This window comes from Geotrypetes seraphini, chromosome 7 (assembly GCF_902459505.1).
Source record: "Geotrypetes seraphini chromosome 7, aGeoSer1.1, whole genome shotgun sequence".
In the NCBI taxonomy this organism is placed as follows: domain Eukaryota; kingdom Metazoa; phylum Chordata; class Amphibia; order Gymnophiona; family Dermophiidae; genus Geotrypetes; species Geotrypetes seraphini.
The window spans coordinates 7,814,208-7,836,222 of NC_047090.1; the positions used below are offsets into that span (position 1 = coordinate 7,814,208).

General features: G+C 45.9%; 1 protein-coding gene across 1 annotated transcript in view; it reads right to left on the bottom strand.

Moving 5' to 3' along the window:
- Positions 1-22,015, bottom strand: part of DYRK4 (dual specificity tyrosine phosphorylation regulated kinase 4) — a 161,513-nt gene that overhangs the window by 96,276 nt on the left and 43,222 nt on the right. Inside the window, exon 4 of the mRNA XM_033951753.1 lies at positions 9,775-9,915. Coding sequence (XP_033807644.1) covers positions 9,775-9,915 — 141 coding nt within the window. The remainder of the gene's footprint in view (positions 1-9,774; positions 9,916-22,015) is intronic.

Sequence of the window (22,015 nt, forward strand, 5' to 3'; positions counted from 1 at the left end):
TCGTACAAATGTAGATCATCAAATCATATGTAGAGAGGAAAAGCAACACTTATCTTCGATGGTGTAACCCATGGGCCAGTAATAGAGTAATAGATCTTTAACCAGTGCTGGCCCATGGGTTACACCATCGAAGATAAGTGTTGCTTTTCCTCTCTACATATGATTTGATGATCTACATTTGTACGATTATTAGTTTTGATTTTTTGTCTTATTTATAAAGTGCACATCCGCATACGCAGTTTTTGAAGTTTTCATATACAATAGAGGAGGTAGGTGGGATGGGACAGGCACAGGTGATTAAAATCTGGAGTCAGGACACGGACCTGAAATAATATAAAGATTACATGCAATCCGCTAAGAAGATCGACTGTCGGCTCCGGGCGGCTTTCCCGCAGAGGAGAGAATCCTGCATTCACCGTGGGCCTCATCTGGGGCAGCCTCCTTGGAGCGGCTGGGGCACGGGCAGTGTGTCTGGGAGGGAATGCATGGATGGGAGAACATCGCAGGGGAGGAGACATAGGCATCCTGGGACTGTCGGCCAAGTCTCTTTCCTGAAGAAGCCCTTTCTGGAAACGTCAATCGCTCCTCCTAAACTTACTTGCTCCACTTCATCACTGACGCTGAAACCGTGGATTGAAGACAAAGTTTTATTTTATTTTTCTTTCCAGCTTATGATTTATCTTTAATCTTATCTATTGTTTTGCCTTTTGTCTTTGTTTTGTTCTATTTCTATCATTTAAATTTCTCCAGAATTCTACTGTTCAACGGCTCCCCCTTCTGCTTCTATTCCTTTCTCTCCTCTCTTCTACCTTCCAAAGTATTTAGATCAATGCTGTCTTGTTAAAATGTTTATTTTATTTTTATTTTTCCTCTAATTCTACTTTTCACTTCTCTATTACCCTCCAGGTACTTTAGTTAGATTGTGAGCCTTCGGGACAGTAAGGGAATTTTTCAAGTACCTTTCTTATTTCTAATCTTAATGTATATTTTCTGTAAACCGCTTAGAACCTAACGGATGTAGCGGTATATAAGAAATAAATTACATTACATTACATTACTAGTATTTTAGCCCATTACATTAACGGGTGCTAGAATATATGTCTGTCTGTCTTTCTTTCTGTGTCTCTCTCCCTCCCGCTGTTTTTCTTTTTGTTTGTCTGTCTCTCTCCCTGGCCCCCTTTGTCTGTCTGTCTTTCTGTGTCTCTCTCTGCCCCTGTGCCTTTCTTCTTTTCTTTATGTCTGCCTTCCTCTCGCTGTCTGGCTTTCTTTCTATCCATCTGTCTCTCTCCCCCCCACACTTCCCTGTGCAGCAGCCACAGCAGCATTCCCACCCCCTCCATGTCTCTGTGCAGTAGCATTCCCTCCCCGCTACTACTTCCCTGTACAGCAGCATTTAGATCCCCACCTTCCCTGTGCAGCAGCCACAGCAGCACCAGCATTCCCTCCCACCCCACACCAATTCCCTGTACAGCAGCAGCGTTTCCCTTACCCCTCCTTTCCCATCCCTCAGTCTTGACTGCTCCCTTAGTCTCTTGCCGCCCCCACGCTTCCCTTCCCGCGGTCCGACCATCTGCCGATTCCAGCAGCGTGTACAGCACTCTACACACGCTGCTTCGGGGCCTTTTACTGCCTTGATTTACTCTGGCACGTCCCTGATGACATCATCAGAGACGCGGCAGAGCAAATCAGGGCAGTAAAAGGCCCCGAAGCAGTGTGTGTAGAGTGCTGCACACGCTGCTGGAATCAGCTGGTTTTGAGTCGGGACCGCGGCATCCCTTCGCGGCTGGAGTGTTTTGGGCTTCCCTTCCCGCCCCGCGAGGTGTCACCACGGCTCCTCTCGATCCCGCCAGCGTCGGAAGCCTTCTCAGACGCTGGTGCGGCTGGTGAGAGGAGCCGACACGGAGAGCAGGAAGTCCAGCGCTGGCGGCGAGTGGTAGGTGCTGGAAAGTAAGGCTGGGGACTCGCGCATGCGCACTCCTGCAAGGCCACGGACCTACATCTCACAGATCAGGGAAAACGGAAGCACGCAGTTGAGTGCACATGCGCGGCTAGCGTTTTATTATATAGGATAGGAGGTCCTAAAGTAAATGGGTTGTTTAGAAAAAAAGACAGTTCTTTACATTGATTCACACGGGGGAAATTATATTATCTAGAATAGAAATATCTAAGTTAGCCTGTGACAGGCAGTTTATACATTTCTCTAAGTTTCTTGAAACATCCGTGATATACCCTATTTGCTTTATACTATATCTTAGCCCGGGTAGGATGATTACATAGCAAAGAAGTCCTGTTCTCATTCTTTTCTAATATTAGGGTTTCTGCCAGATCTGGAATGGCCACCCTGAAGACGGGGTACTGGGCTACTTGGACCACTGGTCTGACCCAGTAAGGCTATTCTTATGCAACTTTAGGCAACATTACAGGTGGACAAATTTCTACAAAACCTTAAAATTTCAGATTTGACAACAGCCTATTTTCCAGTGACAAAAGACAAATCTCTGTGTAGAGTTATGTGTAATATAATGATAATAATTGTAGCAATACCAGGAGACAGCTGTGTTGAATACAAACAGTTGAGGAAGACCATAAATATTGAGGCTTGAAGACTGAACTTGAGTGGCCGGTGAAAACCTGTTCTCCATTGCACTTGGAACAATATCGGAAGACCTGGAACAACATCTGAATACACAGAGCACACCTGTCGGCTGCTTGGAACTGCCCATGTCCTGTACCGATAACTCGGAACATCCATTTTTGAGAAGGGCTAGATATTTAAAGTGCCAAACCCAATCAATAGCATCTGCAGATTGTACAAAAGCTACAATAATAAATAACAATATGGTCATTCACAGAGGGTCCTGATTAAACAGCTGCAATGGGAACTCACGGCAGGAGCGTAGGAAGATCGCTCCTGCCCTGCGTCACCGCTAGACCACCAGGTAAGGTCTGGGGAGGTCCGGGACGTAGGTGGGGGGGTCGGTCAGATTCGGTCCAAAAAGTTACTTGCAAATTTTCCATATTCGTGGGCCGGTTCTGCCCCCTAACCCTTGCGAATTCGGAGGGAGAAGTATACAGTAAAAGTCTACAGGTTCATGCCATCCGTATGTATTTCATGACTCTGCACATGCTCAATCAGGCCACACCCCCAGTAAAAGTACATGTGTTCATAGCATCACATGTACTTCAAGAATCTTCACATGCCTCGTCCAAACCATGCCCTCGGTAATGCCTATAGTATATGAATTATGGTTAGGGTTCATTAACTTAAATTTCGCCTTTATCCAAGGCAGATAACAGGCAACACACATAATTCAAACCTGTGTCTACTCTGTGACTCTGCACATGCTCAACCAGGCCACACCCCCAGTAAAAGTACATGTGTTCATAGCATGTACTTTTACACCTACTGCAATTTAAATATTACCACACGTGCATTAAAACAACTTTATTTTAAAAATTATCCTTATAAAGCACTGCTAACCTTTGTACAATCTCTACAAGTCTAGGTAAAAAAAAAAAAAAAAGGAAGACTATCAAAACCAGATTTAAATAATTCAGCTGCCAAAGCAGCCAAACCCTTAAGATCTTTTTAAAATTCTAATTTTTCCTTGATAAAGAGATAATAGTGTTTAGATTTTGAACTATTCCAGCATTAGTATACAGGGGGGGGGGGGGTGGGGGCATGGAAAAGCAGCCCACTTCTAATACCGGTGGCAGAAAGATGGTGTTCTCCCTGGAACAGCGAATAGTGATTGTGGAAGGCTATGTGCGGAGCGGATCGATTAAGGAAACGCGAGGGGCCTTTGATAACAAGTACCCAGGGTAGCTTCTTCCACTATAATCAACTGTACTGATTTGATATCATAGCTCCCTTCCCCTCCTTTCCCTTGATTCAGATATCACACTGACACATGTAAAACATGAATACAGCACAGACAGCTGAACAAAGGAGCTACACTTCCCCCACCTTATTCGCGGGGGTTAGGGGTAGAGCCGGCCCGCGACTATTAAAATACAGCGAATATTCGGACCGGTTCTGCCCCTAACCCCCGCTTCCCCCAGCTATTTAAGCCCTGAAAGCCCCCCCCCCCTTATGCCTTACCAGGTGGTCTAGCGGGTTTTCAGGCAGAAGCGATCTTCCCACGCTCCTGCCCCGTGCAGATCGCTCACAGGAAATGGCTGCCTTGAGCTCCTGTACTCTCTCGAGCCATTTCCTGTGAGCGATCTGCACCGGGCAGGAGCGTGGGAAGATCGCTCCTGCCCCAAAAACCCGCTGGTCCACCAGGTAAGGCTTAAGGGGAGGGGGCTTACAGGGCTTAAAATAGCCTGAAAAATGAAAATGCATTTTTTGTTTTAAAACCGCAAATAAGCGAATCCGTAGATACGGAATTCGCAAATACAGAGGGGGAAGTGTAGTCTATTCTGAAAATGTAGAAACAGCTGCTATTCTAATGTCTACAGTTCACACTGTCAGCCTTCTTCTACTATAAGAGTCCAGTGTTGCTACTGGTCAGTTTTGTAAGCAGGTGAGAAGACCGAGACATTAACAAATACCGATTCAAAGAAGAAACACAGAGCTGACGCTGCAAGTTCTACCTTCTGTCGAATCCTCCTGGCTCTTTTCATCTGCAAACAGTTGTTGAAGAAGCAGAAATCAAAGCATTTGTATGATCTTCTCTCTGTCCCCATCCTAGCACAGCCCCATGTTCCAAACCTGTCTCCATAGACCAGCCACTCCTGTTGGCTCGTTCCCCCAGACAGGAGGGTGGCCCAGCTCACTGCATTTCTGGGTTCAAGACATCCCTGCGCAGGTCCTTCTGGCTATGGTTCGGTACTTCCATGAAGCCTGGAGTATCAAGTCTAATGCGCTCTATCATGTTTGCTGACGTACTTAAAAACCTTTGAGGACTACATGTTTCAAAAACAGGTAAGTCAATTAGTCTCCGTGAGCCTGGAAAACAGTCTCCTGAGAAAAGAGGAAAATACAGCAGGTTTTGCTTTATATAACGTAGAAGTACAACAATTAGTCGTGCCTGATACAACAAGCGAACCTCTCTTGAGTTAAAGAGCTCAAGCCTTTGCCCCGTCATGCTGCTGTGAGAGGCCCATTAAGACATCTGAATTAAGCAGTGGTGTCTTTAATTACACCCAGGGAACAGAAGTTTTCCATTCACTTATTCTTCTAATGCAGTGGTTCCCAAACCTGTTAGGAATTATCAGGAATGGAAAACAAAGATGAAAATGCTACAATGCCCTCTTATCGCTCTATGGTACGGGTGCAACTTGAATGCTGTGTGCAGTTCTGGTCACCAAATCTCAAAAAAGACATAGCAGAATTAGAAAAGGTACAGAGGAGGGCAATGAAAATGATAAAAGATTCGGGATAACTTCCCTATGAGGAGAGGCTAAAGCGGCTAGGGCTCTTCAGCTTGGAGAAGAGACCGCTCGGGGGTGATATGATAGAGTGCTATAAAATACTGAGTGGAGTGGAAAGGGTAGATGTGAATCGCTTGTTCACTCTTTTCCAAAAATACTAGGACTAGGGGGCAAGCGATGAAGCTACTAAGTAGATTTAAAACAAACTGAAGAAAATATTTCTTCAACATGCAATTAAGCTCTGGAATTTGTTGCCGGAGAATGTGGTAAAATCGGTTAGCTTAGCAGGGTTTAAAAAAGGTTAGGATAATTTCCTAAAAGAGAAATCCATAGGCCATTATTGTTTATTTATTGATTTTAAAAAAATTTCTTCCCTGCTTAATGTCTAAGCGGGTTACAATAAAAATATTTATAATCAAAATATACTCAGACATATTATAAACATCATCCTATCCTGTTCTTCCAAAACCTCAATAAAAACTAGCATAACGCCAATAAAAAGTTTGCACCATAGAAACTATAAAATACATTCATCTAAACTAATAAAAAGCTTTAAAGCAGGGGAGTCAAAGTCCCTCCTCGAGGGCCTCAATCCAGTCGGGTTTTCAGGATTTCCCCAATGAATCTGCATGAGATCTGTTAGCATACAAAGAAAGTAGTGCATGCAAATAGATCTCATGCATATTCATTGGGGAAACCCTGAAAACCCGACTGGATTGAGGCCCTCGAGGAGGGACTTTGACTCCCCTGCTTTAAAGAATAAATAAGTTTTCAGCTGCTTTCTAAAAGACACTTTCTGCCCAATCTCAAAGACCCTGGCAAATGTGTTCCATAAATGTGGCCCCACAACAGAAACTGCTGTTTGCGGTGGGGGTTTTTTTTATTTTTTTTTTTTTTATAACGAGTCTCACTCACTTAGTGCTTCAATCGATAACCTCATAGTGGATTGTGACCTCAAGTTTCTGGGAGGCATCTACTGTTTCAACATCTATTTGAGGTACAAAGGTGTCACCCCATAAATCGCCGGATGTACAGTTGTCAAGATTTTGTACCCAAATCCTTAAATGAACTGGTAACCAGTGCAGACTTTTCAGTAATCGTTCCAAGCAACACTCGTAATCATGCGTGCTGCGGTCCTTTATTTTAAATTTCGCAATACCTATCGTCAAAGAGCTACAAAAATCGAGCATGGACATCGCCATACACTGAACCACAGTCCGAAAATCTGATATGGACCTCATAGATTTTACCTTTGACAATAATCTCAACGGAATAAAAGCACCCTTAACAACTTGCATTATATAACGTACCCCTAACATCTTAACATAAGTTGCTATAGGAAGAGTCACATCCTGCACCTTCGGCTCTCTTAAATCCAACAACAATTCATCATTCCCAACAAACATCACTTGTCTTTTTCAAATTCAAAACTACCGTATATACTCGTATATAGGATGAGATTTTTGGGCCCCCCAAAAAAGGCCCATAAATGGGGGTCTTGTCCTATATTCGGGTCATTACCCAGTGACCACCTGACACCCTCCTGGACTTGCTGCAGGTCTGCTGTTAGGCCAGGACAGGAGGGATCCCTCCTGTCTCCCGCCCAGGCCGATATTAACAATTTTTTACCCACTCCCTCCTCAGCAAACCTTTTCCCTGGTGGTCCAGTGGTGTATCCCGCGCTGATCCCCTCCTACTGATCTTGCGGCCAGCAGTACACCTGGGCCGGCACGCAGAAGCGAGGTTTTTGAGCTTCCACCTGGCCCTGAAAAACTGCTTACAGCCTTACACGGTTCTCGCGGCAGCCACTCAAACAGCAGCGCAGGGCTGGGCAGGAGCTCAAAAAGTTTGCTCCTGCGTGCCAGCCTGGGTGCGCCACTGGCTGCTGGCCGCAAAATCGGCAAGAGGGTCTCAGCAGTGGATACACTACTGGATCACCAGGGAAAAGGTGCAGGGGGGAATGAGGGGCGTAAAAAATTTAGTATTGGCCAGGACGGGAGACAGGAGGGATCCCTCCTGTCCTGGCCTATCACTAGACAACTAGAGGGGGAAGAGGGTACAGAGAAGGAAGGTGGGACAGGGGGCAGAGCCTGGCAGGGAAGGGGGCTGAGTTCAGAGCAGAGAGGGAAGGGGGCTGGGTGCAGAACTTGGCAGGGAAGGGCCTGAGGGAAGGGACACTAGGTGCAGATCCTGGCAGGGCACGGCACTTGAATATTAAGCCACCGTCAACCATTTTTCTCCTTTTGGGGGGAAAAAATGGGGGGTCTCGATTTATATTCGAGTATATACGGTAAGTTATTCTCATGAATCCAGCCTATTATCTTATTCATATTCTCTTCCAATTTCTTCCGGATATATTTGATTCCTTCCAAGACAGGAAAGAAAAAATGGATATCATCCACAAAAATGCGATAATATACTTCCAACTTCTGTAGTATGTGCCCTATTGATGCAACCTAAATGTTAAACAATAGTGCAGAAAGTGCTGACCCTTGTGGCACCCCTTTCTTCATCATCTTTACCTCAGAGGTCTTTGACCCACATTTTACAATACATTTCCAATCTGTAAGAAATGATCTAGACCCATTTAATACCACTCCACCTTTTAGAAGTTCCTGATTGGATAAGGCCCAACTTAGTGCAGGAAGAGGCGGTCGGAGCATACAGCGAGCGAGTTCCTGCACTCGCTGGCGCTCCGGCTGCTCTCTCCTGCCTCTCCCGCTGCCCTCTCCAGTCTCCCCCCATTGAAAAACCGTATTCGCGGTTTTTCACGATTTGCGGGGGTTCCTGGAACGGAACCCCCGCGAATATCGGGGGAGTACTGTATTTCTTTCAACTGGCGTTTTCAGGTTCAATTTAGTCTCCATCAAGGGCTGTCCAGTTTATCCATCCCATCAGAAAAATAGGTTTTGTCAAATTTTTAAAAAATATTTAACTTGTTTTTTAACCAAACTTTTCAAACCGCCCTTGCATATAATGAATCTCTTAACTGGGTGGGCATAGCTCCAGGAAAGGGCTGAGAAGCACTGATCTAAAGCAATTATCAATTTCCACAGCCTCTCTGTTAGCAAAAAAAAACAAAAACAAAAAAAACACCCCAGAAACCGAGATGTTGGCAGAGAAGGTCCACCTGGTCCTCCTAATCTGCCCATTTGTGTCTGTCTACTGTGCTGTCAAAGATCTTACTTGATCTTTAGTCTTCTCTCTGACATACCCGAAGGCTACAAATTATTGTCATATATGTATTTATTTATTTAAGATTCATTTACTACCTTTTTTGAAGAAATTCACCCATGGCTGCGTACAGCAAGTTATAGAAAGCAAGTACTGATTTCTTATTGGCTAAGGGTAGTCACGTGATGAACCAATATCCTATTGCAAGAATGTTATGAGCATTGATATGCGGCTTCTAGGGGGCAATCATAAGTTCGCTGGGATGTCTACATTACAGTCCTTTCTTAAAGAGGCACTTCAATCTTCAACCTAGCCAACCAAGCTCAAATGCTGCTTATGGATGCGTAAGACTAAATAACTTTAAAACCCAAAGTTAATTTCTCCACCATCAGGGGCTGACACACACCAAGAGAATACCTGTTCCCCTTCCAGCAGCGGCTTTCTGATGGGCATAGCATGAAGCCACAGGGCAGTCAGTAAGAATGCCATCACCCCTACAACTGGTCAGGCACTAAGGTCTAGCAGAGTGGTTCTCAACTTAGTCCTCAGGACATACTTAGCCAATCAGATTTTCAGGATACCCACATGAGTATCCTGCAACAGAGATGGTGCATGCAAATTTATATCATGGATATGCTGAAAACCTCAATGACTGGATGTGACCCGAGAACTAGGTATTAAACCCCTGAGCTAGCAGTGTATACTTACAAGGAGCATTTCAACCTAGCTGACCTTTTCCAACCGGCTAGGTTGAAGTGCCTCTTTAATACAGAGCTTATGACTGACTCTCGAAAAATCACTCCTGGTGTAAGTGGAAACTTAAGTAGGAGCTTATGATGGGCTCCATGAAAGTCAAAAAACTGTTTCAACAGATCTTGGAACCTCTGGTCTGTCATCAACAGAGGAGACTGTTACCCATTCAGTATCTTCACGTCTATCTAGAGAGACTACCCTTCTCCAAAAGACTTCTAACAGGATCTACTGGTGAGAAGCAATAGATGGGCCAATTGTACTAGAATTTTTCCCCCATTTTGCTTCAACAGGAAAAAAGCTTGGCCATCTAGCCCATGATGACTTTAGCTGTGCTGAACAGTAAGGTTCATTGCACCTCTCGAGAACAGTGACCTATGATTGTCTTCAGACAATGCTTACATCTTTCCCCTGAACAAAAGTCAGTGTCTGACTACTTTTGGATATAATTGGAAATAAAGCGTGTACTCCTACCTGGATGTATGGCGTGGTTCTACCTCGAAACCTCCAGAATGGGAATTTAGAAGGTTCTTCCCCTACGGATTCTGACTTGTACGGAAAGTATTGAAACTCAACAGGTTCCGGAGTGGAGTGACTCTGAGTGGCAGTGGGAGTCTGTGAGAAAAAAAGGTGAGGGAGAGGGGAAGAAAGAAAGAGAGAGAGAGAGAGAGAGGAAAGGAGAGACAAAGCACAGTTGGATAAATTTTGTATAGTAATTTAACAAGGGCAGACAGATGCAATGAGGCAACCTTGATATAACCCTCCTGACAGAAGAGGAGGGGACAGAACAAGGCACAGAGAAGACAGTGGAGTTGAGACAGGGCCAGAGAAGAAATTTGGGAAAGGGGCCTCAAATCCCTCCAGCAGGTTGTGTCTCCTTCAGCTTCAGGCAGAACTGGGGTCCCCTGTTGTGTTATGGGCCCATGGCAAATTGCCTTAGTTTCAAACACTCCCTCCCCCCACGTGCATATAAACCCTGAGTGGAGCTTAATGGTTAAAGCGGCAGGCTAAGATTTAAATCATGTGACCTTGATCAGGTTGTTACATCCTACAATGCCTCAGATACACCTTAAACTGTAAACCCACTTGAGCAAGAAAATAACTTGTGTACATGATTGTAGCTTGCCTTTAACCTGGACTTGGAACCAAGATGAATGATTAAATCTAATAATCTAGTTCTAAAGGCAATGTCTGAGACATATGGCCTGTATGTACGAGGGCTGTTCAAAAAGTATCAGACTTTAATTTTTCTTGTGTAAACAAATAAAGCTAGGGAGGCGTGGTTTGGTGCATTATATTTTGTGTACAGCTTGGCGATTCCCAAGTGGAAACGATCCGCAAGATTCAACAGGACTTCAAGGACGAAGCAATGGGCACCACACAGATAAAGGAGTGGCAGGACCACTTCAGAGATGGCCACACACATCAGTGGAGAGTGAAGCACGTTCTGGTAGGCCCTCAACATCCAGAAATGAGATCGTCATTGACCAGGATCATCGAATCACGATCGAGAACTTGCAGACGAGGCGCGCATCAGTATTGGATCCGTTCATTCCATTTTGACTGAGGATTTGGGCTTCAGGAGAATTTCACCAAATTTGTGCCAAAGCTGCTAACGAACCTGCCCATTCTTCACATTTGATATGGAGTTTCCTGGCCAAGCACAACACTCCTGTGATTCCTCAGGCTCCCAACTCTCCCGACATGGCTCCGTGTGACTTCTGGCTTTTCCCCAAGCTGATAATGCCCCTGAAAGGGACCAGATTTCAGTCAAGAGAATGCAGAATGCGACGGACCAGTTGCGAGCAATCTCAAAAGAGGAGTTCCAGCGCTGCTTCCGACAGTGGCAGAACCGTTGGGAGAAAGGTAAGGCAGCCCAAGGGGACTTCTTTGAAGGAGCTTAGTATAAGATTGTTGTATCTGAATACAAGTATTTTTTATGAATAAAGGTCTGATACTTTTTGCACAGCCCTCGTATACATCCTGCATGACTTGATTTGGTTGATGCATTTTAAGCTATGTATACCCAATTCCGGAAAAAAAACTGAAAACTCTTCTCTTTGAGAATTAATTTTATAAGATCACCACACGCACCTGTTCTTTTGCTTAGCTCGATTAGGTCTCCTCTTCCTTTCTCCCCCTTTCCTCCTTACTTCCCCTCTTGCCCATTCTCCCCTTTTCCTTTTCAAGTCGCCTAGAGCCTGTTTAGGTTTTTGCGACTCACTAATACTAAATTAGATCTTATTTAATTTTCCATTCTACTATCATATGTTCAGTTACTGCACATGTATATTTGATAAAGGTGTGCCTTTAAATAAATTTTGTCGAACTTTGGCAATGATAATGTATTGTGCTCATATGGCTGTATGATATTAAATTGTAGTAACAGATTCCGTTACTATTTGTTTTACTTTTATTTCTATAGTTAGCCCTGAAGAAGGCTGTTTTGTCCTGTCTACTGCTTTCAATATTTGATTGGCCAGCCTTTGCTCTTGTGGACAAGCCGACACCTTTCGGGCATAGAGTGGACCAGCTTCACCAGATGCTCTTGGGTGATAATCCTATTCCGAGCTTCAATCAATAACACAATCAGCTCTTGCTTCGTTCCTGGCTGCTTTTTTTTACATTTCCAGTGACAGCTTGTGCCACAGGTTCTCAATTGGACTAAGATCTGGTGACTGAGCAGGCCAATCAATTGTCTTCACTCCCTGCTTTCTCATCCAATCGAGCACAGTTTTTGCTCGATGACATGGTGCATTATCATCTTCAAAGAAGTAATCACCAGGAAACAAGTTCTCTGCTGAAGGCAACAAGCATTGCTGCAGGATTTCAATGTACTTCACTGCATTCACCATGCCCTCTACAATATGAAGCTGACCAACACCACTTGCCGCCATACATCCCCGTACCGAGTGACAGAGGCAGCAAGAGAGGATCTGCCACAAGCAGACGAACCAGATCTGCATACCATGGGTGCCTGGGTCAGTCCGGATTGCCTGGCACACAGCCTATGTGCCAGGCAATCCAAAAAAGAACTCTGCCCACCAGAGGCCACAGAGGAAAGACATACAGCAGGCCGTCTGTCGGCAAAGCCTGTACCAGAGCATCTAAGCCTGGTAATTCCTGCAGTGACCAAAGAACCTCAGCATGTTGGCGTTGACACTGGTGGCCATGAGATTCATGATCAGCTGACCCCAGGACTGAACAATCAACTCGAAGACTTCTAGCCTGCGACACCACTCGCGCATGACGACTGAGAAAATCCACCTGGATGTTGTCCATGCCAGCAATGTGTGAAGCTGAGATGTCCCGAAGATGGCCTTCACCCATTCCATGAGCAGAGAGGTCTCCAGCACTACCAGATGCCACTTGGTGCTCCCCTGACAATTGACATAGGCCACCGCTGTGGCACTGTCTGAGAGGACTCAAACTGACTTGCCCTCCAGCAAGGACTGGAACTTCACCAATGCTAGCTGAATGGCTCTGGTCTCCAGAACATTGATTGACCAGGACGCCTACACCGGTGACCAGCAGCCCTGAGCCGAGCAACCGAGACATTGAGCTCCCCAACCGAGGAGACTGGCGTCCATGAGAAGCACTGTCCACTGGGGCTGATCAAGACTCACAGGGTACGACGAGCTGTCACACCTAGAGCCATGGACTTGACTGAGGCATCCAACAGATAATACATGGTATCAAAGAGAAAAGAAACTCCCAGCTCAATCTTAAGGACTTTCTGATCCACAAAGGAGCCGTCAGCCGCTTTGCGGTCAAGACTCTCACAGACCACCAGAAACAAGCCTGGGTTACCCGACCGCCACAATTCGCCGCCTGACAGCCAGGGAAGCCACATCAAAACTGTGTTTAAATTGAGCTTCCATCTTACAGTCCTGAGGATCTCTCACAGGCACGATATGTCTGTGCACTATAGCAGAGACCCGCAGGAAAACTTTAAGGTATCTCTGTCCCCATCTGGAATGGGGTAAAGTCTGGCCAAGGACAGCGTCAATCAAAAAAGCACATCCAGAACGTTTTACCGAGCATACACTACATCCTGAATATCTTGAAGCATAGGGAAAGAGTGGGATGCTGACCAGATCCCTCTAAGAGGAGGGTCCACCACACGAGGGGGGTCTTTAGCTGCCTCTTCAAAGTGTAAAACTGAAGACACCTGAAGAATGAGCTTCTGCAACTGTTCCCGAGGAAAAATGCGCACAACATATATGTCCTCGCCAACCAGTGCCGTAGGAAAAAACCTCTATCCAAAACATCAGAGCCCCTAACTCACAGGTGTCAAAGTCGGTCCTCGAGGGCTGCAATCCAGTCGGGTTTTCAGGATTTCCCCAATGAAAACAGTACATGCAAATAGATCTCATGCATATTCATTGGGGAAATCCTGAAAACCCGACTGGATTGCGGCCCTCGAGGACCTACTTTGACATCCCTGCAAGATCTGGAAAATCCTCCCCAAGATCCAAGTCCCCATCTGGAGGAAAGAGATCAGCCAGAAAAGAAACCTCGCCCCAAGATACCCACGGCCACTTGGACTATGACTGAGAGGGCTGGATAGAGGCAACCTTAGCAGGAGACTGAATGGGGTGGCAGTGGAAGGGAAAGACCCCCCGAAAAGACCCCCAAAACTGAAGCAGGACCCCTAGCTGCCTGTAAATAAGCCTTACACATGGCTAACATAAAATCAGGGTTCAACAACCCCGGCGGCAATCTAGAAATCATAGTATGAGCAGAAGACACATTTAAGACCTGTTCCTGACTCTCTAAGGAGGAAGGTCACCTGAGGCAGTGGGCAAAATGGGCCATCACTAAACTGGCACCTGAAATCAAATGTGGCACTGAAGCCAAATTTGACCCCGCCACTACAAAAATACCACTAGCATCCACAGTCACAGTGACAAGGGAATCCCCAGCCTCCATAGCGGCCGCAAGCCCAAATCTGCCAGATCGCCGGTAGCCGAGGAAATCCCAGTATGGGTGGCAGGGGAGGCCCGGGCATCACCAACACCTCCCGCCAACAAGCGGTGCGCGCACGAAGGGGAGCCAGACAAACCAAATCTTGAAGCCGGGTCTCCCTCGAGGTGGCCAGAACATTTTGTGCACCTGCCATCTATATCCACCGCTTAGCCCCCACATATAACGCACTTGTACTGATTCTCAAAGCACTATACTGAATGCATCAAAAACCTATGTACAACAACGCTGTACAAAAAACGGCAGCCTCAGAACCACTTTATTTCTTGTGTCTTTTTTTTTTTTTAACTTCTCACAGCTCACCAACTGGCTCTCTAAACTGTAGTCAGTGCTGGTATCGGTGGCAAGGCATACAGTTGAGGCTTCTCTAAACACAGAAAACCTGGGGAGGTGGGGGAAATGGGGGGGAGGGATCGACCCTTTCGAGTGTGGCACCTCCGAGGTCAGTACTTCCCCCAAGAGGGTCCCCCAAGCTCTATCCGGACAGCAAAAGGGACCAGAAAAATAAACCTCAGCACAGCCTGCACAATCTTACCACACCACCTGCTGGAGACTGAGAAAAGACTGATTGTAATAGGGACAGCACAGCCCACTTCTACTGTAGGCAAAAGTTAGTGTCTCAGTCTCCATCTGCTGGCAGAGGAGCATAAACCCATCCGTTTCTGTGCCGATCTGGAGGGACGCTAAAGAACGAAGGTTTCCCATTACTATCTGGTGCTATGCTATAATGTAACCCCTCTCCCCCTCCAACCATATCCCACTCCCTCTGTGAACCCCTACCTTTAACTGAAGTGCCCATGGACCCATCCGCTGACACTGCGCGCTGCTGACTTCCTCCTCATTAGATTGTCTTTTCCTCTCCATGCTTCTGAGCTGCGGCAAAGCACGCACCATGGCCCTGAGCATACGCTCTAAAATCATAACACTAGAATTAGCCAAGTGTACCAAGAAGGGGTCCATTCATATCAAGACACTCAACTAAAACACACAGGAACCCTGATGGGCAGCTCAACAGGTGATTCAGGGGAAGAGCACAGAGTCAAGCTGTTGGTCACAGGCAGAAGGGAGACTGTCCCTGCCTCCAGTGTCCTAACGCCCTAACTCTAGCTATATATAAGATGTGAGGAAGGGGAGACCAGAGCTGCACATTACACCCTGCAGGTATATCCCTCTTCCGTGCCCTGGGAATATATTATAAATAAACTGTAAATGTCCCTATCCCGTCAGGAGAGGGGAGGCACCATCAATTTGTGACAGACTAAGTGTCACCTTTACCACAGAGTCAATAGAAAAGCAATTTACTTAAAGGACTGTTCATTGCACCAATTCCAAGTGCCCTTAAAGACAACTTCACTCGGAGATTTAGGGAGGGGAGGTGGATGGGGGGGGGGGAGGGAGCTGCGGTCATATTGGTCCTCAGATGATTATAGAAACATAGAAACATAGAAAGGTGACGGCAGAAAAGGGCCATAGCCCACCAAGTCTGCCCACTCTACTGACCCGCCCTATCAAGTCTGAGTGTCTTACTAGGCCTCTGTAGGGATCCCACGTAGATGTCCCATTTATTCTTAAAGTCAAGCACGCTATTGGCCTTGGCCACCTGCTCCGGAAGTTTATTTGGCAGTATAATTGTTCTACGATATAAAGTTGCACCCAGGCTATTTTGGGTATAAGAACTACTTTGTACTGTCAGAGTTTTGCGTTGTTTGGTAGCTTTTCTGCTGTTTTCTATTTTTATTCATTGTGGGCTGCTTCTGTCTGTAATTGGGGGACTACGTGGTTCATTTTTAGAAGGGGGTTAGTCTCTTGTTGTGGGAATGCAACATCACGGGGTAACTCAGAGGTGTACGATTGTGTCACGATCTGGTTTTCTGTGAAGCCGCTGAGCAGAGCAGAGCAGAGCACGCTTTTGGGGGTTTTTGCGCACCCTGAAGCAGCCGACACAAGCGGAACGCTGTGCCATCGTTGATGTGAGGCCAACTCCACTACGGAGATAAGTATCTCTTTGATTTAATCACATACTGGTTCAGTTTTTGTTACTGCTCTCTGTATTGCACAAGGCTTTTTTTTTAAATGTCTTCTAGTTGGGAAGGTTTTTTTTAGGCCAATGAAGTAACTCACCCCGGTTTGATAATTTCCACACTTTTCTCAACTAAGGTTGGTGTGGCTGGCCTCCCCTCTGGATTTTTATACATCTTTAAGCGTTTGCATTGTCAGAGACCATTGTAATGTTTTGCCAAATGAGACGCTAGTTAATACAGCTGTCTAAGGAGAGCCTTATTTGATATAAGGGAGTTATACATTTAGATTATCTGGGTTTGTACAGCGTTCATGAAAACTAATAAAATTGTTTCAACATAAAGACAAATTCACTTCTCATTGCTGTTACTCAGGTTGAACATTATTCTCTTTATTTCTCCTCCTGAAGCCCCAACAGCCACATGTGGAACCTCATCAAATGTTCCCTCACAGGGAGCAGCATCTGATTGGCTTAGGCTGTGCTCATGATGTCACAGTGGGGATGGACCAGTCCGACCCAGAAGCACATTGTAATGAATACCTGACTCTGTTGTTCTCAGTAGTTCAGAGTAATCACAGGGCAGAAGATTAAAAAAAAAAAGAGTCAAGTGGTCCTCTGTACAGGGGGTAACATATGTGCAATGTGTATAGGATGTACAGCAAGTGTGAGGAAAAAGAGAAATCACAGACTCTCCTCAATTCACTGCCATTAAGAAGTTTCCACGCCTGGCCTGGGGGACAGTGAGGGCAGCCAGCTCAGGATGCACTACAGACAGGAGAGGCACGAGCTTCCGAGACAAGAACCTGGGAGGAAGAGGACGAGGAAGATGGCGAAAGAGGCCCTGACCTAGAATTCTAAAAGCTGCCAGTTATATTTCTTAGCTGATCGCATGAGAAATCACAAAATTGATTTCTGGGGCACGCCTTAGCCCCCGCCTTTTACAAAACCGTAGTACGGTTTATAGCGCCGGCTGCGGCAGAAACAGCTCTGACACTCATAGGTTGTATGAGCGTCTGCGGCCAGTGCTAAAAACCGTGCTACGGTTTTGTGAAAAGAGAGGGAGGAATAAATTAGACTAAGCTGGTAAATTAAGAGAAGTTTTCTTTTTTAATCCACAACAAGCTAACAATTATTACCTTTTTCTTAGATAATAATTTGTCCTATATGGGATTAACAAATCTAAGCATGTTTCTTCACATTTTGTTGCAATATTTTGGTAGACTATGAAATTTCATGTGAAGTATCTAAATTGTTATTGATGGTGTACTTGAGCTTACATCAGCAAGCATTAGAATAGCTACATGACTGTTTGACATCTTATGTGCCATCAAGATCCAATAGAGAATGACACGGGGACAAATTTTTTCCCATCCCCTGGGGAACTCATTTTCCCGTCCATTCTCTGCGAGTTCTTTTCCTGTCCCTGCCCCATTCCTGTAAGCTTCGTCCTCATCTGCACAAGCCTCAAACACTTTAAAATCATAAGTATTTCAGGCTCAAAAGGGTCCAGAGAAGGGCGACGAAAATGGTTAAGGGGCTGGAGGAGTTGCCGTACAGTGAGAGATTAGAGAAACTGGGCCTCTTCTCCCTTGAAAAGAGGAGACTGAGAGGGGACATGATTGAAACATTCAAGATAATGAAGGGAATAGACTTAGTAGATAAGGACAGGTTGTTCACCCTCTCCAAGGTAGGGAGAACGAGGGCACTCTCTAAAGTTAAAAAGAGATAGATTCCGTACAAACGTAAGGAAGTTCTTCTTCACCCAGAGAGTGGTAGAAAACTGGAACACTCTTCCGGAGTCTGTTATAGGGGAAAACACCCTCCAGGGTTTCAAGACAAAGTTGGACAAGTTCATGCTAAACTGATGAGACTGGACTCATTTGGAGTACTGGTCTTGACCTTGGGGCCGCCACGTGAGCGGACTGCTGGGCAGGATGGACCATTGGTCTGACCCAGCAGCGGCAATTCTTATGTTCTGCAGTTAAGGCAGAGCTTACAGGAATGAGGGAGGGACTGGGACAAAACTCGTGGGGACAGGACAGGGAAATTGAGTTCCTGCAGGGCTGGGGACAAATTTGTCCCCGTGTCATTGTCTACACTGCACCACTCTAGAAATCATAACGTAGCGAAAGTGAGCCAAGTATGGGACAATCAAGCCATTGTGACATCACTGATGAGGTTGGCTCTTATTGGTGGAATGAGGCATTATGATGTCACAATACCAGCTCTGCTTATCAGAGGCTGAAACTTTTCACACTATTTATTTAGTCAATTTTCTATATTGTTCTCCCAGGGGATCTCAGAAAGATTTACATGAATTTATTCAGGTACTTAAGTATTTTTCCCTGCCTGTCTCGGTGGGCTCACAATCTATCTAACGTACCTGGGGCAAAAGGGGATTAAGTGACTTGCCCAGGGTCACAAGGAGCATTATTGATTTGAACCCACAACCTCAGGGTGCTGAGGCTGTAGCTTTAATCACTGCACCACTCTAGAAGTTAAAATGTAGTAAAAGTGAACCAAGTAAAGGGCAATCAAGCCATTGTGACATCACTGATGAGATTGGCTCTTATTGGTGGATGAGGCATTATGATGTCACAATACCAGCTCTGCTTATCAGAGGCTGAAACCTTTCACACTATTTATTTAGTCAATTTTCTATACTGTTCTCCTAAGTAGAGAATGACATGGAGACAAATTTTTCCCCCTCCCCGCAAAAACTCATTTTCCCATCAAGTTCTTTTTCTCTCCCTGCCCCATTCCTGCAAGCTCCGTCCTCATCTGCACAAATCTCAAATACTTTAAAATCATAAGTATCTGAGGCTTGTGCAGTTAAGACAGAGCTTCCAGGAATGGGGCAGGGACAAGGACAACGACAAAACTCATGGGGGAAACTGAATTCCTGCAGGGATGGGAACAAATTTCTCCCCGTGCCATTCTCTATTCTACAACCGAGTCAGGCCTAGTTCCAACTCAAACCCCCCCCCCCAAAAAAAAAAAATAAAAAAATTTAGAAATGATAAGGAAGAACACTTTCTCAAGCGCAGGATCAACAAAAAGATCTGCGTCAATTTAAGAAATGGTTGAAAAGTAATCTATTTAGTCCGATGAAATATGTCTTACTGGCAGAATGGATTAGCTGCTAATGGCTTTTTTAGACAGATTTATGAAGAGTTTTGACATGTCATAGTTGACAAAGTTTTTGATTTATGTGATGTATGAATGATAAGTTTATATTGTTTTTATTATTATGTATATACTAGTGTTTTAGCCCGTTACATTAACGGGTGCTAGAGTAGATGTTTGTCTGTCTGTCTGGTTATTTGTTTTTTTTTAATTTGTCTCTCTCTCCTTGGACGCTGTCATTCTTTCTGTCTGTGTCTTTCCCTGGCCCCCTGTCTGTCTATCTTTATTTCTAACTCTATCCTCTTCCCTCAATCCTGCATGTGCCCTTTTTTCTTTCTCCTCCCCACTTCCTTCCAACGTCTGCTCCCCCTGTCCTCCACACTCCCATTCAGTGTTTGTCTCCCTCTCTCTACCCCTTCCATCTACTATTCACCCTCTGTCTTGCCCCTTCCATTCACTGCCCTCTCTTCTCTTTCCATCCAGTGTCCGCCCTCTCTCTCTCTGTTCCATATGGCCTCTCTCCATCTCCTTTCTTTTCCCTTGGTCTGGCATACCTTCCTCCTTCCCTCCATGCCCCGCCATCTCTTCTTCCCTCCAAGCCATTCTCTCCCCCTCTGCTCCCTTTCCTCCTTGAACTACTTAATCAGGCAGCAGCAGCATTCACAATTCATTGCTGTTGATGGCTTCAGGTCTTCCTCTCTGGCGGGTCCTGTCTTCATGAAAACAGGAAGTAGGCAGGACCGGCCAGAAAGGAAGGCCTGAAGCCGGCAACAGCAGCGAATTGTAAACGCTGCTGCTGCCTGAAGCACCCGAGGCAGACGCTTCTCTCCCCTCCCAGCGAGATTACTTTAATAACAAACCTCCCTCCAGCGTTGGCAGCCGCAGCACGCTAAACAGGCTGCTTCGCGGCTTTCTTCTGCCGTTGAGTCCCTCTGTCGCGTCATTGATGATGTCATCAGTGACGGGGCAGAGGGACTCAACTGCAGGAGAAAGCCGCGAAGCAGCCTGTTTAGCGTTCTGCAGCTGCCAACACTGGAGGGAGGTTTGTGCCGGTATGTGCAGAAGTGATATGTCCCTCCCCCTCCAGTACCTGTGCAGCACTTTACGCGGCGCATCCTCCCACGATCCTGAGTCGGCCACAGCGCTCAAGTAGTGGGCCCTAACCGCACATCAGTTCTCCTGCCTGCCACGGACCTACGGATCACGGAACACGGAGGCGGGAGTGCGCATGCGCGGCTAGCGTTTTATTATATAGGATTGTTGTAATCTGCTTTGAATAAAAGCGGAATATCAGCAATAAACTATGGGCTCCTTTTACTAAGCCGCGTTAGGGCTTTAACACGAAGAATAGCGCGCAGTACATTGCCCCGCGCGCTAGTCCTTAACGCCAGCATTGAGCTGGTGTTAGTTCTAGAAGCGTAGCGCGCGGTAATTTCCTGCGTGCGCTAAAAACGCTAGCGCACTTTAGGACTCCTTTTACAAAGCCGCGCTAGGGCCTTAACACACGGAATAGCGCGCGCTAAATTGCCCCGGGCGCTAGCCGCTACCGCCTCCTTTTGAGCAGGCGGTAGATTTTCGTCTAGCGCACGCAATCCGGTGTGTGCGCTAAAAACGCTAGCGCGGCTTTGTAAAAGGAGCCCTGGGAGAGAAGATAAGCCAGATATTGTAATTGGCGCCTAGAGTTTTACACCTACTGCACGTCAATCGAGAATCGCACTTAGCGGTGCTTAGATTAAAACCTAGGTGCCTGTAACGTAGGCCAGGGTTTTAAAGGCCTACGGGCGGGCTGCACTAAAGTCAGCGATCGTCACTAAATCTCATTTCACAGCTTTAGCGACGATCGTTTTTACCGACCCGATTCACAAAATGGCTCACCGCATGTTTTCCCCCTCAATCACTCATTTTCTGATCCAGCCATGCAAATTAACTAAAACCCCACGCAAAGTAGCCAAGCGATTGATGCACTAACATCGCTTGGCTATGCAAAAAAAAAAACCCAGGGGTTTTAGCTATTGGAAAACACTGTTACCGACAGGTCTGCCTAGTTTTTTATTCATTTTTTTTCAATAGCACATATATTTTGCCTGTGTTACACAGGCAAAATATCTGTCCCATAAAAAAGAAATGAAAAAAAGTTCCCCACTGCTGATGACGGCCCTCCCCGACAAATGCAGTACCAGGAATCCCCCTCCCCATGAGAGAAAATTGGTAGGAGGGATGCCTACTGCCAACAGAGCCCCCCTCCCCCCCTGAACCATTTGCTTTGAGTACCTGAATAAATTCATGTAAACCGTTCTGAGCTCCCTTGGGAGAACGGTATAGAAAATTAATTAAATAAAAAAAGAAATAAAAATAAAATAAAAAAAATTTCCTACCCTCCCCCCTTCCTCCATTCCCTCTTGCTACTGGATGCTCCCCCGAACACCACCCCAACCCTCCCCCTCCCATACCTTTGGTAGACGTTGGGAGCTGGAGGGAAGCAAAGTCCCTTCAGCTCCGAGGCCCACCCATAGAAAATGACGGGCCTTCCCCTCTCCATGTGATGCATGGGGAGGAGCCTCAGGCGTCTGAGCCAATCAAGGC